Raw genomic sequence first — 13715 nt, 5'->3', positions numbered from 1 at the left:
GAAAATCCACCTTGAACCACTGCCTTGAACTCTCGAAAATTTTGCTTTTACCATTCTCCATTATAACCAATCAGCGAGCTCGTTAGAAAGTTGGTAGCTAGAAAAGCCAATAAAAATACAGTTACTGCGTACTGTGCACGACGGGATACATTGGTGCTTCGTGTCTAAAAGCGCGTGATTTTAAACAAAATGGCTATTCGGGGGTGACGAGTATTGTGAAAACAAAAGCATATCCCTTTGGGTTTTTTGTCATTGTTGCTGCGCAGTTTATGGAGTAGCGTCTCTGAAAATCGTTTTGGTATGTGTGATAATATATTTTGATTTTGCGTCTTGTTAATTGTTATTGTTTTGATAGAAAAATGTATTGAATTTTTGCAATAAATTCTGTTTGTTATATTAAATTAAACGGCGAATATCGGAAGTGTATACGTAGTATTTTGAAACAGTTTATTTTCTAAATTTTATATAAAACAAGGTTCTTTGAAAACGCCCATAAATTGATAAATTCATAGTGATTGTAAAGTGATGGGAATATCGGCATTGTCTTGGTCTACTTTGAGAGGAATTGACGTAAGGTTGATAAAGCTCTTAGACCTTATCGCTAAGGTCTTTAAAGAAAGTCAGTGAATATTAGAGCGATTCCGTTCTTCGTTGTCTTAAATTCAGTGAACAATAGCAATCCTACAGGCGTAGTCGAAGTTGAAGATTACCATGATATGAGATCGTATATTGCTTTTGAATCGTCGTAAGTTATTTAATGGCAAATTTGTTGTTATTAATGATGCTCATTGCCATGTATTCTTTTGTATACAACCTGAGCTGTACAAATACTGAGCAAAAGAAATGGTCAGAAATGGGCATTCTTTGCGTTAAAAATTAGTAAAAAAAGAGCTGTTATAGTTTGGTGTCAATGCAAATGCAGAGCTAATTACTAACGACAATATGAAGTGCAATACAATACAAACTGACGAAGTAAAAAACAGTCTAATGTATATTTGAAAGTGCAACATAGTATAAAATTTTGTTTGTTTAGAGAAAAGGGTAGCCAAGTCAATTTTTGGGTGAAGCATTTGTTCCAATGGATGGATAGCACTATCTCAGTACCAATGGAATTTACCAGCACTACAGAACCCATGGAGGAAGATGATTCTACAATTGTCACTATTTCATCAGTCTGCCAAACTATAACTGCTCAATCTGTTCAAGCTTCAGGTGTTACGCAGGCTGGAGTTATGCAAATGAAGTCAGCCAATGCTACACAATCCACTGCACAACCTGACCATGGCATGCCACAGCCAGTATTGGGAACTCAGTCATTTAGCCCATCATTGCAAGTAAATGTACCTCAGTTGCTGGGAAAATCTAACCCTGTTGCTCAAACCATGACCACAACAATGACAACCTCACAACCAATTGCAACAGGTCCATGTGAGAGAGTTTCACACCAAGCAACGTTAAAGCAGCCAGTAGGTGCATCGTCACTGGCTGTAGTTACACAAACAGGGTCAACAGTGTCAAACTCATTGCAAAATATAGGTGATATAAGCAATTATTAAATCTTAGTATTGTCATGTGACAGTAGCTTGAGTAATTTACTCATTGGTCTCAAAATTAGTCCCCTGCCTTAGTGTGATTTCATTTAGGTCCTCTTCAAATAACAGCAGTTCAATCTTCAGGGATGGCCTTGCCATTGACAAGTCAACCTCAGCAGCGCATTGTTGCACATTCATTTGCAACGAAAAGCAAAAAAACAACATCTGGTACAATACCTGGTGGTAAGGTTAGTAAGATGAAGATGAGAACCAAGGTTGCATTGGTCAGCTAATATCTTCTCAATATCTACAATGATTATCAGTTTTTCTCTCCAACATGATTACATTTCCTTGCATTGTAAATATCCAGGCGACCAAATTATTAACCACAGTGTTGTTGTTGCCATTTGATTTTCAGATGTTCTTCAAAACTTCTTCCTCGCCATCAAAGCTGATACCAATAGCTGGTGGAAGTGTCTCTAAATTTGTTCGTGGTATGGGGAACGTACAACGTATCTTGGTGCCCCAGGCCAGGTTGACACAACAGAACACTTTGAGACACATAGCTCCTCGATTGGCTACAAGTATCAACCCAACCAGACCACCAATGAATCAGGTGAAAGTGAAACCGGCGACATCAAGAGCAGGGAAACAGGTTTGTGTATCATTAGCAACTCAAGAAACTGCTGTACTTTCATGATTTAGAAAATGAATTGACTTATAGTAACATTTGATAGTTTTGATCAACTTTCATTAACTTTCATTCAAATCTTTCTACTTTCTATGTTTACTCTTTGAAATAAGAAAGTAATAAGAGCTTGTGTTTATGGTTAAGATCATATGTAACAACCCATTGTCCTTGCAGGTTGCAACCAATACAAGTTCGACAGCCACTGGTGTCATGCAACAACGTGTTCTGTTACAAGCACAAACTGTCTCTAATACGGGTCAACTACGGGCTATTGCTCCAAATTTGGGCATACCCCCGGGTTCAACGATACAGTTCCCCCCTGGAACCATAATTAAAGATAATGTTGTGTACTTACCACAGGTAAGTTATTCACGATCTATGACCGTACTTGACGTAAAGCCTTCCCCCCCCCCTTGGTTTCGGGTTGTGTAAATGGCAAAAGCACAAAAACACACGAATAAAAATATCTAAGGTTCTGCGGGAATTTCTATGTGCGCTCACCAAAAATTTGTTGTAACATACTATATATTTGATCTGCAGACAATGCAATCAGGGACCGCGGTGACAAGCGCAGTTCAATCTTCTAGCGTTTCAGTTACACAAACTTCAGTCAGCAATGTTTCTCAGCCTGTAAACGGGTAGGTGGAAAGATCAACGCCAGAATTTTCTCAAAATGAAAGTTCGATGAAGCACAAACTTCATCAAAGTTTCATTCTAACATTTTGTTTTTCAGGAAACCCAATTCTCCGTCACCTACGCGACAGAGAAAGCCTTGCAATTGCACCAAATCTCAATGTTTAAAATTGTAAGTGGTCAATTTCACGTGGCTTTTCTTCCCATCTAATGTTGCGGGGTTTATTCCAAAATTCATTTGTTCCACGTTGTTCGTGTATCGTCCAATCACATAGGAAAGTCAGAATGGAAGAACGACATAAGTGACGATAACATGACAAATGAATTTTTGAACGAAATTTGCAACCTGCAGGGAATAGTATTGTGAATATCACTGTAAACAGCAGAGACACGTACAAATTGAAAAAAATATGCTTATCCACAAGCTAGCCACGTGACTAATGTGCGCCGGTTTTCCCACAGATATTGCGACTGCTTTGCAAATGGCGAATTTTGCAACCACTGTAATTGCAACAATTGCTCCAACAACATGGAACACGAACAAGAAAGAAGTAAAGCAATCAAGGTTTGATCTGGCTTAAAAGAAATTAATAGTAATGGTTCATGTAACTCCCCCTTCCCCACTTCCGGGTGCTTTCAATTGGAAATAGTAGATTCAACAAACAAAAGAACTTAAAGATGAATATTTGCTATTTTGAAATCCATCTTTAAGTTTGTTACCACGACAAAGTCTCTGTTTCATTATTTAAACAAAAGAACATTAAACTATCTGGTTGGGGGGATATTATTTGTTTCCCGCACTGCCTTAAAGCATTAAACACAAAAATTACTTGAGGTGGCCTTCTATATTTCAGTATCCTCGAGTTTTACAAACGTTTCCATTTTACAAAGGCTTGTTTAGAACGAAATCCTTACGCTTTTCACCCGAAGATTGGTAAAGGAAAGGTATATGTTTTTAAAATTTTTAACAGAGCTCTGCATACTGTAGATCAATCGCATAACTATTCAGAAAATGAACTTTTTTTCTTCAGGGAGAAACCGAACGAAGACACAATAAAGGCGAGAAATCATTGACAGTGATTTTATGTATATGCAATAAAGTTGGCGGTAACAATACATACATTAGGGGATATAAATACATACATTAGGGATATAAATACATACATTAGGGGATATAAATACATACATTAGGGATATAAATACATACATTAGGGGGTATAAATACATACATTAGGGGGTGTAAATACATACATTAGGGGATATAAATACATACATTAAGGGGTATAAATACATACATTAGGAGGTATAAATACATACATTAGGGGGTATGAATACATACATTAGGGGATATAAATACATACATTAGGGGGTATAAATACATACATTAGGGAGTATAAATACATGCCATATAGAATATAAATAAATACAATAGGGTATATAGAAACACATACATTCGGGGGTATAAACATGAGCGGATATTTAGGTTGTCACTGCAAGCGATCGGGATGTTTGAAAAATTACTGCGAATGTTACGAAGTAAGTATAATGAAATCAAAGTTGTTTTGTTTTACGTTCAATCACGTAGGACTTTCTGCATAGCTACAGGAAGCGTTGCAATGATAATATGTTTATTCATGCAAATATGAATGAATTCATTCATATTTTATCAAACACTGTGGAGAACTCTATATTTCTAAAGAGCGTTTTCACTTGACGTCATAGCCGCCATATTGGTGTACCAAATGAAAAAAGTTTTAATGAAATTCTTTTGTTTGTCAAAACCAATATGACCGCTTCCTTCATTGTCATGTGGATTCCTGGGGAACAAATGACAACGCTCTACATATATTTGTCCTTGAATTTCACATTTACCCATGTCTGTTAGGCTAAAATATTGTGTACAAGCATATGCAAATGTACTGGATGCAAAAACTTCGAGGAAAGCCCTGAACGGAAAACATTGATGCATTTAGCTGACGCAGCAGGTAAGCTTGCGATGTTTTACAATTGATCTTCATGTCCTACATGTATCCCCAGGTGTTTTAAGTGTGTCTCCAGGCGTCCTATATGTGTCTACAACTGTTTTACACGGTGTACTGTTTGACTTTTCTCCCTTTATCCACACAGAAGTACGCGTACAGCAGCAGAACGCGGCAAAAACAAAACTGGAATCACAAATGGAGGATCTTCCGAGCAGGGCGCCTATACTTGCGCATGCTGGTGAAAGGCAAGGCCACAATATAAAAAATGTCATATAATGCAATCAACTAAAAGTGATATTTGTGATTGTATAGACTTCCATTTTCGTTCGTTACACGTGACGTTGTCGAAGCAACTTGTCGATGTCTACTTGTGCAAGCTTCGGCGGCCGAAAAAGTTAGTTCTTAAATTTAGTACTTTCGACATTCATCTAGTTCTTAAATTTAGTACTTTCGACATTCACCTAGTTCTTAAATTTAGTACTTTCGACATTCATCTTACTGGCAAAAGGCCTCATGTACGGTTTTTTACCTTTTTTGACAGAAAAGTATGTCACGGACAGACATTCAAAAGTTGGTTCTAGAGGAGTTCGGGAATTGCTTGCTCAAGATTATACACACGGCTAATAGTCGCAACGGTGAGTTTTAACGCATGCGCACGTTAGATCTGCTCAATATTGGCTGATGGCTCGAGATTATACGTTCTTCCTGATAATCAAGGGGTTAATATTGATCAAGTCATTGCCTCTTCGCTAAATAAATAAACTTCTGCAATTAATATTGCTACCAGGGGCCGGTTGCACATAGCCCATAGAGAACTAGCCATGAATAGTGAATTTGTAAAGTATATTTAAAAAAAAGATAGTTATATTTAGATGCTTATAAAATAACGAAACTTTGCTCTCTTTGAACAAACAATTTATTCCAATGATTCCCCGTATAACTCATAACTTTTTGCCTTGTAAAGGATTTTTACAGGGAGGGGGTATTTAACACTGTGAAAAGCACTATGTAGGCTTTGGGCAACCTGCACCTCAGATTTAGAGATTAAAGAATTTCACCCGTTAACTACGCTTTTCACCTGCAAAAATGTTCTTGCAAGTTTTATTTTCTTACGAAGCAAGAAGCATTACGAGTTTTTTTTACACGAGTCAATACGAAATGCTTTGATCGCATTTCTTATTTTTTTTAGCAAACTGACGTTTGTTCTTACTTATTAAAACGCGACACACGATAGTGACTTCGAAAATTTTAACCATTAATACTTGTATGTATATATATATATATCATGTAGTAGATTTTAATAAAATTCAACTTTCAAAATTATCGATAATTAATTTGCTCAACTACTACGCGATGTAAGGTCGCCTTAATTATAGAATGGCGCAACTACGAATGCTTCGTCCTTTCAATTGTTTTCGCTACTGTATGAGACGAGATGTGACTATACATGCTTTGTAGTTGAAAATCTAGACATGCTTTGTAGTTGAAAATATTTCAACCTGTTCGACAAACATTTTCTGCATTACACTCCAGTAAAAAATAAAACGTCCGAGGTTTAAAAAAAGACGTGCGAAATTTAGGCATCAGTCGAGCCTAAAATTCGTCCCATAGATCACAGGTTTAAAAGTCACCGATGACATGTAAAAATGGAACCAATTTTACAGTTGAACCATTCTTAGTTCCGCCTGCGGCTGACTGACCTTCACAAACATTACCATATATGGACAACACACTATGATCATACTTTTCCGTTCTCGTTCCCATTACGCTCTTCTGCATTTAAAGATTTCCACAAACCGTATGTTTTCCCCACAGTGTTTTGCCACAGTCTTAGTGTTCCGTCCTCAGAACCCGAGGCATACAGCTCTCCGTCTGGCGAGAAACGAACGCAGTGGACTGGACCAAAATGACCTTTGTATGATTCTAAAAATATTTTATTTTCATTTAGTGTGGATTTCTCTGAAATTAAGCCTGCATGGAAACATTTTAAAACTACTAATAACATGTTAATGTGTCTATTTCAGCTTAAATTAGGATTGTGTATGGTGCATTACTTTGCCATATCAATGTTCGGTAGTTACTTTATGTGACCATTCCTAAAGTGTATCAATTTGTTGTTATAAAAGAACACACGTAATACCTTCCTACGCAACCTTAATCATACTTAGACCACCTTAGCTATACTTACACTACCTCAGCAATACTTCGACCACCTTAGCTATACACAACTTTAACTCTACTTACACTATTTTAGCTTGGCTTAGGTAGTGTAAGTATAGCTAAGGTAGTGTAAGTATAGCTAAGGTGGTCTAAGTATAGCTAAGGTGGTCTAAGTATAGCTAAGGTAGTGTAAGTATAGCTAAGGTGGTCTAAGTAGAGCTAAGGTTGTGTAAGTATAGCTAAGGTAGTGTAAGTATAGCTAAGGTGGTCTAAGTATAGCTAAGGTAGTGTAAGTATAGCTAAGGTGGTCTAAGTAGAGCTAAGGTTGTGTAAGTATAGCTAAGGTAGTGTAAGTATAGCTAAGGTGGTCTAAGTAGAGCTAAGGTAGGGTAAGTATAGCTAATGGGGCAATCAATGCTCATTTGACAGGAGGGGTGCAGATTTTCCAACGGGGGTGCATCGGTGTCCTAGCTAAAGTTGCCTAGCGTCTCCAGCTGTTGTGCATTTAATACAATTTTTTATATCTTTTTCATCAACGAATAGAAGTTTAAAGTTGAAAACAAATTATGTATGTAAATTATAAATACTAGTTTACAGCTGTACCTTACGTAATGCCATTTTCAACTTTTTCTCGTAGGGTGCTCACGCCCCATAAAACCCGCACCCGATTCAGACAGAATTCATCAAAAGTCCTTCGAAAGACATGCTAAGACACTATAAACGAGCAAGGTCAAACTTACCTAACTCTTTACCAGTTTCGTAATCAAACTTAAACAGCCTAAAGTCTTCTCCTCCTGCTACAAAACACGATTTGTCCGGATGAAGAGATGCAGAGTACATATCACATGGACATTCGAATGACTTTATTTTCTCGCAACTGGAAAAAATATAAAGACATCAGTAAGAACAACATCCATGATTTACCAAATGTATAAAGTCGAATAAAACACACGGATACTCCGGTTGTGACACGGACGTTTCTCTAAACATTGAGATTCAATGACACTTCCAATTTTTTATGACATCGGTTTGTAAAAACAAGTAACGATAGACTTATTTCAACCTGAAAATTCAAATTAATGTGAAATTTTATGTGCAAATGAATGTGTTGTTAAGAACATGAGAGTTACATTAACCAGCAGTCAAAGTCTGTGGTGTTATAGCTCAAATCAACTTCTCTTATAACCAGTAGATCTATGCAGGTGTAGATCGCCCCAGTTAGTAGAGTCCTGAGAAGGACTGTTGGTATTGATGTTGACTGACGTTTCGACAACCTTAGCGGTGGTAATGCCCTTGACTCAAAAGATGACTACCGCTAACGTTGTCGAAACGTCAATCAACATTAACACCAAAGTCTTTCTCAGGACTCTACTAACCTGGACAATCTACATCTACAAATGACATCTAAAGATACTCTGGTTTTCAAACCATTTATTTCTCTCATAACCAGTGATAGAAACATTGAATTTGATTGATGCTAGAAGGAAACCGTTCACTCTGACATACTTAGGTAAAAACTATCGACTTTGACAGGTAGTCAGGAGGCAGAACGTTCCCTCTTACAAACAATAGCGTACCAAGCCCGAATTTGCTAATATTTTTGTGTTCTCAAGAAAACAATAAACTTCTTAAAGAAATGAAGAATGAATAATAATCCTTCAGGATTTACAAAGCAGGAGTAAATATGCCGACTGGTCACACAGCAGCTTACAACCACCAGTAAAATCATAGACTTTGGCTGACAGTCCAGGTGAAGAATGCTTTCTTTTAGATCCATCAATGAAACCATGACTCAGCTCAGCAATTCTCCGCGTGGTTTTTAAGGTTGCAAACATCTTTGCATCATTCAAACAAAACAATAAAAGTACCACAAAATCCATAAGTGACCACTACATATAACATAGAGCATGTACCTGCTAGTGTTCCAAAAGGACACTTCGTTGCCATAGGTCACCACTAAAATACTACCATCTCTACTGATCTCCATACTTGACACACTATGTCCAGTTTCTAAGGTCTTGAACTCCTTCATCGTCCGCACATCCCAAAACCTAGTCACAAAAAAACATCAATCAATGCATAAATAAGACTTTCTAAGACTGACATGTAGTTTAACCATTGAACATGTGTACCAACCTCATTATTTTATCATCACCTCCACTAAATATTTTTTGCTCGCTAGAATGTAATACGGCCGATTTTATGTTTCCTTTGTGACCATGTAAAAAATCTGGATCTGTTAGAAATTCAAAAGTTTGTACATAATACTTTCTTATAATATGAAAATCGATGAAGAATGTGGCAGCCTATTAAGCACTCAAAGCCAATTCTGTCAATGCAAATGGCAAAAAGGTTGCACAAGGGACTCCATTAATAATCTTTATGCATACAAATCAAATGTCCAGGGCTAAAAGTAGAACGTTGATTAGGGGGGGAGGGTCAATATTCATATATTCAGCTCTGCCTGACTGATTCCTTTTTGAAATTAAAATCGCCAACAAACAAAATCAGTCAGGCAATGCTGAATATATGAATATTCACCCTCCCCCAATTAACGTTCTAGTTTCGACCCAGCATATGTTCATCATTTTTAACTCCCTTTGCTTAACATATTGAACTATGATCAGCGTTGAACAATTTTGAAGATTTTTATGTCAATGATACAAAATAGCAATTGAGACAACATATTTCTCCTGATGATCAACAGTATCAAACATTTAGCCTTGTAGTGCCTCCTGATTCCTTCATTCCCCTGTCAAGACCAAAATTCATGATGAAAAAGCATTCATACCTGAATTTGTATTATTGAGGTCAAAAAGTCTCAAGACCTTTTCATTGCTTCCAGTTAAAAGCTGTGTAGAATCCTAGATGATGATGTTAAAAAACATAGAATTATAACGTGTAAGAGATTATCACCGTATTGGGATCAAGACTTTTAAAATTCTAGCCTTAACAAACCTCAGAGAAATCCACAGTTTTCACTATGTGTTTGTGTTGAAGAGTCACTAATTCCTCTCCACTAATTGCATTCCATACTTTCCTGCATTTGAAAGAAATTATGAAAAAGAACTACACTAGTTTCAACCAAGGTTCGTAATAAACATCCCAAAGTACGAAGCAAAAGGATCATTTGAATATACATTCACAAACTTTACATTTCTATAAAGGCTAAAAATCAGGAATTGATTCCTCAAAACAACCATATTGCTGATAGTAAAACATAATAGTTTATTACATCAATCATATATCAAAGACTCATACTAATGCAAAAAAAGAGATATATTAAGAATATGTAGAGAACCTATCATATCAGTGTGCAAATTAGTTCAGAAAAAACGATGTGCAATTTTTTTGACAAAAGTGTTTCTTTAGAGGCATAATCAAATCGATATTACGTTAATTATTATATAGCGCTAAATGCAAAATTAATATTTTTAAATGTGAACAAATTCATATGATTTACGACAGTGTTTTTCGTTAAAACCACTTATTTTTCCACATCGTTTAAAAAAGTGATGTGCAATTGTTTTCATTTTATCTAAAATGATGTGCAAATTACACATTGCACACTGTTAATTCGTGCACTGCATATACTTCAATATATAGAGATTTAATCCTTACGCAGTAAAATCAGCTCCAGCAGTAGCAGCTTTACTTGCGTCATTGTTCAAAGTGGCTTCCCAAACTGCACCTTTGTGCCCCTCAAATGTACCAATCCAGTCACCTGTTTCACCTTGACGTAACATAGGTTTTCCATCTGTAAAACAATTGCAAATACATTATGTATATGAATTCATATTAAAAATATAAGATGTGCAATGGAAATATGCAAAATATATAAAACATATTCATTCACAAAGCACAAGCTGCATGATTACTGCTACACTCCATTCTGTATACAACCAGCCATTGTCTTTCACAAATTTATCCTACTAATTAATAAAGTACTAATCCAATAGGTAATGGTTACAGACATTAGGGAAAACATGGTATTAACCTCTCGTGTACATTTTTCATGGAATTTTGAATACTTTAATATGTGGTCGACTCGTGTTTATATGTTGTTGACTATTTTTTAAACCACTATCTTGAAAATGAAGATTTATTCGGCACACAAAACTAAAAAAATTGACAGATATATTCACGTTGTTTTAAGACAGTAATTTCTTTAATCTACGGCAAATGTACACGTTCCTTTATGTATGAAAAAAGAAAGGTTGACATCCGACGAATCGCAATATTTATATTGACACGAGTAGAAGCTGTAAAAGTGTTTTTAGTCCGCCACTCACCTTTACAAGCACTTATAAGAAAGTAGCCGTACGATGTGTTGTCTGAGAACGAGAGATGAACGACAGGTCTTGTGTGTCCACTACAAGTCAATGAAAGCTGTCGTGTCATTATAAACCTAGATAAAACAGTACTGAAATGGAAAAGGGGATTTAGGAAATGCACACGGTTGTGCTTTAGAAATTTATCACTGCCACTGCCACTGACCTGTATAGTAATTACCTGGACGTAATAATATTAGAAAGCGCAACCACTGATCTCGAAATAAAACTGGAACAATATAAATTCTCTGATGATGGCTTTGGAATAAACTGGAACAAGCAACTCCACATTTGTGGTAAACAAATCTTGAAGCTATCCCCACCAATTTCAGAGCTTGCTCGGTTTATTAAGAATTAATCTGAGCATGTGTAATAAACTCCACTAACTGTCCAAGTTCAAGGTCATGGCAACGACCAACTGTATGTACTGGTACAGATTATGGAGTAATTAGCTCGCTTAAACAATTTAACTCTTTAATCTCGAACGAAAGCATCCATGGGCTTTATGGAAAAAAGGGAATATCTACGTTTTTAAAATAGTTTCTACAAAGATAACATTTAATAAGCCAAGCAATTTGTATTGGCTAAATTGATTCTCGCTTTCAACCCTTATGTTATAAAATTTTGATTCATTTTGGATAGTAAATTTCTTTTTACCTTACAATATTTTGATGATTCAATCTAGAAAGGAACTTCTCTTCTCGAGCAATTTTACGTTTTAAGAGAACATTTTTCGGATTCAAATAAATTCTTTTGATCGCATAGAGACAGCCAAGAAGCTGCTGTGATAAGCATTGGTTACTGTTCTCCGGAAACAGACATCTGTACAAAGTATATGACATTAAAAGACAGTAGCCATAAATTCTTCGTCGCTTTCATGCTTGTTTTTCAACGGGATCCCGTTGAGTCACCTGAATTTTTCAGGTTCATGAGACAATTGCTTAAATTGTCCAACAAAGTGCGAAGATCATATCTTCATTTAATTTCAAACACCGCACTGCATAAAACATTCTTTCGTATTACAATTGATAAGCACATATTCCGAGAAGGATAACTTTCTTCATAACACTGCCATTCAATGAAAAGGAACTTAGATATCCAAAAAGAGCTTTTTAATTCATCCAAAGACCAACCTTTTTTTCCTTGACATTAGTTGACATTTTGAAGAAAACCCCTAAAAGATATAACAATAGAAAACAAAAAATGTCGAAACGCGTTTACTTGAATCATACCCTGATTTATTGGCAAAAATGAGAGAAAGATAGCAAATAATAAGTCTTCATATATATTTATTGAACTAAACGAAAATTGTTCACATTTTTTTCATGTTTAGTTACACATACATACAGTTAACACATAAAATAATCGAAAGTATCTACCTGTGAATGAACGTGAACTAATCCTTCTACAATCTCGCGGAGAAGTCGCCACATTTTCTCTGTTGGTCTTTGCAATATCCCTTGTCAATAACATTTTATAGAGTTCTCTTCTCACAATACTTCATCTGTATATAACAAGGGTTTGCAAAGTACACTTTGAATCTTCTGTCAAACTCTTGTGGCGAGTGCTTCCTCTTCGCTTTCAAATCAGATGCCTCGTCTTAAAGGAAAGACGCTGGTAATTATTTTTACATATCTTCAGCAACATCATGAAGAGTTCCCACTACTATATACTATGTGAGCCAAAGAGCTTCTAAACTGTATATGTGATACAGCGATATTTCTTTTGAGCATATCTTCAGAAGACTCGGTGTTATTAATGGTTGTTTTTGTATTGGAGCCTCGTCCTCGCTAGAGCTTTTATCGTCGTCAACATGTTTGGAATCATTCGTGTTTCCATTGGTCCACGAGCCCTCATCCAAAACTCTCGAGGGTACGCTAGGTGCTTCAACTACGTTCAATTTCATGACGTCATCTTCAATCTTGCGTCGTTTTTTCTCCTCTGTCATGCTTGATTTTGTTTCACTGTTGGAAGTTTCATTTTCAGTTATTTCTTCCACATCAATCCACGAATTATAACATCTCTCATGAATAGAGCATCGTCTAAGCACAAAACATGCAGATACAAAATTACGGAGAAAAATAGAAATAACTCTAACATTGGCACGGATACTACGAGTGGCGTAACAAAGTGTTGGTGAGTTTGATATGCATTTGTCAAAAGAAGCTTAAGAAGACAAACAGCATGCCAAAAACAAATGCCCATTATATAGAGCAATTAGCTAGCTCAGTCACAAATTTTCAGCTAAATAATCTGCGCACGCACAGTCGAATTGGTTAGCTGCACAAGTTTATGGTCATGGTCATGGTTCATGGTCATTACAACGACCAACTTCATCTACTAGCACCGATTTTGAAATAGCGTGCTTATTAACAATTTAATAGAG

The 13715-nt window shown here is 36.2% G+C and overlaps 2 protein-coding genes across 4 annotated transcripts; one reads left to right on the top strand and one right to left on the bottom strand.

Moving 5' to 3' along the window:
• The first annotated feature begins 184 nt into the window (after window positions 1-184).
• On the top strand, window positions 185-6158 carry LOC124439049 (protein lin-54 homolog). 3 transcript variants are annotated; one of them, XM_046989252.1, is made up of 16 exons: window positions 185-298; window positions 1034-1536; window positions 1644-1780; window positions 1951-2187; window positions 2398-2583; window positions 2764-2861; window positions 2957-3028; window positions 3319-3421; window positions 3748-3801; window positions 3888-3915; window positions 4340-4392; window positions 4742-4841; window positions 4984-5083; window positions 5151-5232; window positions 5380-5473; window positions 6028-6158. In XM_046989252.1, exons 2-16 carry the CDS (start codon window positions 1083-1085, stop codon window positions 6033-6035), a joined length of 1806 nt encoding a protein of 601 aa, XP_046845208.1. In that variant the 5' UTR covers window positions 185-298; window positions 1034-1082; the 3' UTR covers window positions 6036-6158. The 3 variants fall into 3 exon arrangements, with proteins under 3 accessions (XP_046845208.1, XP_046845207.1, XP_046845206.1); XM_046989251.1 differs by lacking the exon at window positions 185-298 and adding an exon at window positions 515-745 and having other exon boundaries at window positions 1677-1780; XM_046989250.1 differs by lacking the exon at window positions 185-298 and adding an exon at window positions 517-745.
• On the bottom strand, window positions 6120-11491 carry LOC124439052 (serine-threonine kinase receptor-associated protein-like). Its single transcript, XM_046989254.1, has 8 exons — window positions 11291-11491; window positions 10620-10755; window positions 9957-10038; window positions 9790-9862; window positions 9135-9234; window positions 8912-9049; window positions 7739-7875; window positions 6120-6761 (listed from the first exon to the last, which is right to left on the bottom strand). Exons 1-8 carry the CDS (start codon window positions 11397-11399, stop codon window positions 6577-6579), a joined length of 960 nt encoding a protein of 319 aa, XP_046845210.1. The 5' UTR covers window positions 11400-11491; the 3' UTR covers window positions 6120-6576.
• Between the last annotated feature and the right edge of the window lie 2224 nt (window positions 11492-13715).

Source organism: Xenia sp. Carnegie-2017, unplaced genomic scaffold (assembly GCF_021976095.1).
Source record: "Xenia sp. Carnegie-2017 unplaced genomic scaffold, XeniaSp_v1 HiC_scaffold_19, whole genome shotgun sequence".
NCBI lineage: Eukaryota > Metazoa > Cnidaria > Anthozoa > Malacalcyonacea > Xeniidae > Xenia > Xenia sp. Carnegie-2017.
The sequence above is the reverse complement of the archived record's forward strand: the minus strand, read 5'-3'. Positions and strand labels throughout refer to the sequence as shown.

Bases quoted from the DNA above. Each gene is read 5' to 3' on its own strand.
- LOC124439049 (XM_046989250.1), top strand. From the start codon at position 717: ATGAGATCGTATATTGCTTTTGAATCGTC. The intron at 2,188-2,397 runs GTTTGTGTATCA...TTGTCCTTGCAG, and splicing joins CATCAAGAGCAGGGAAACAG to GTTGCAACCAATACAAGTTC. The intron at 3,422-3,747 runs GTTTGATCTGGC...CATTTTACAAAG, and splicing joins AAAGAAGTAAAGCAATCAAG to GCTTGTTTAGAACGAAATCC.
- LOC124439052 (XM_046989254.1), bottom strand. From the start codon at position 11,399: ATGACACGACAGCTTTCATTGACTTGTAGTGGACACACAAGACCTGTC. The intron at 10,039-10,619 runs GTAAGGATTAAA...TTTCAAATGCAG, and splicing joins GCTGGAGCTGATTTTACTGC to GAAAGTATGGAATGCAATTA. The intron at 9,050-9,134 runs GTTGGTACACAT...TTTTGTGACTAG, and splicing joins GGTGATGATAAAATAATGAG to GTTTTGGGATGTGCGGACGA.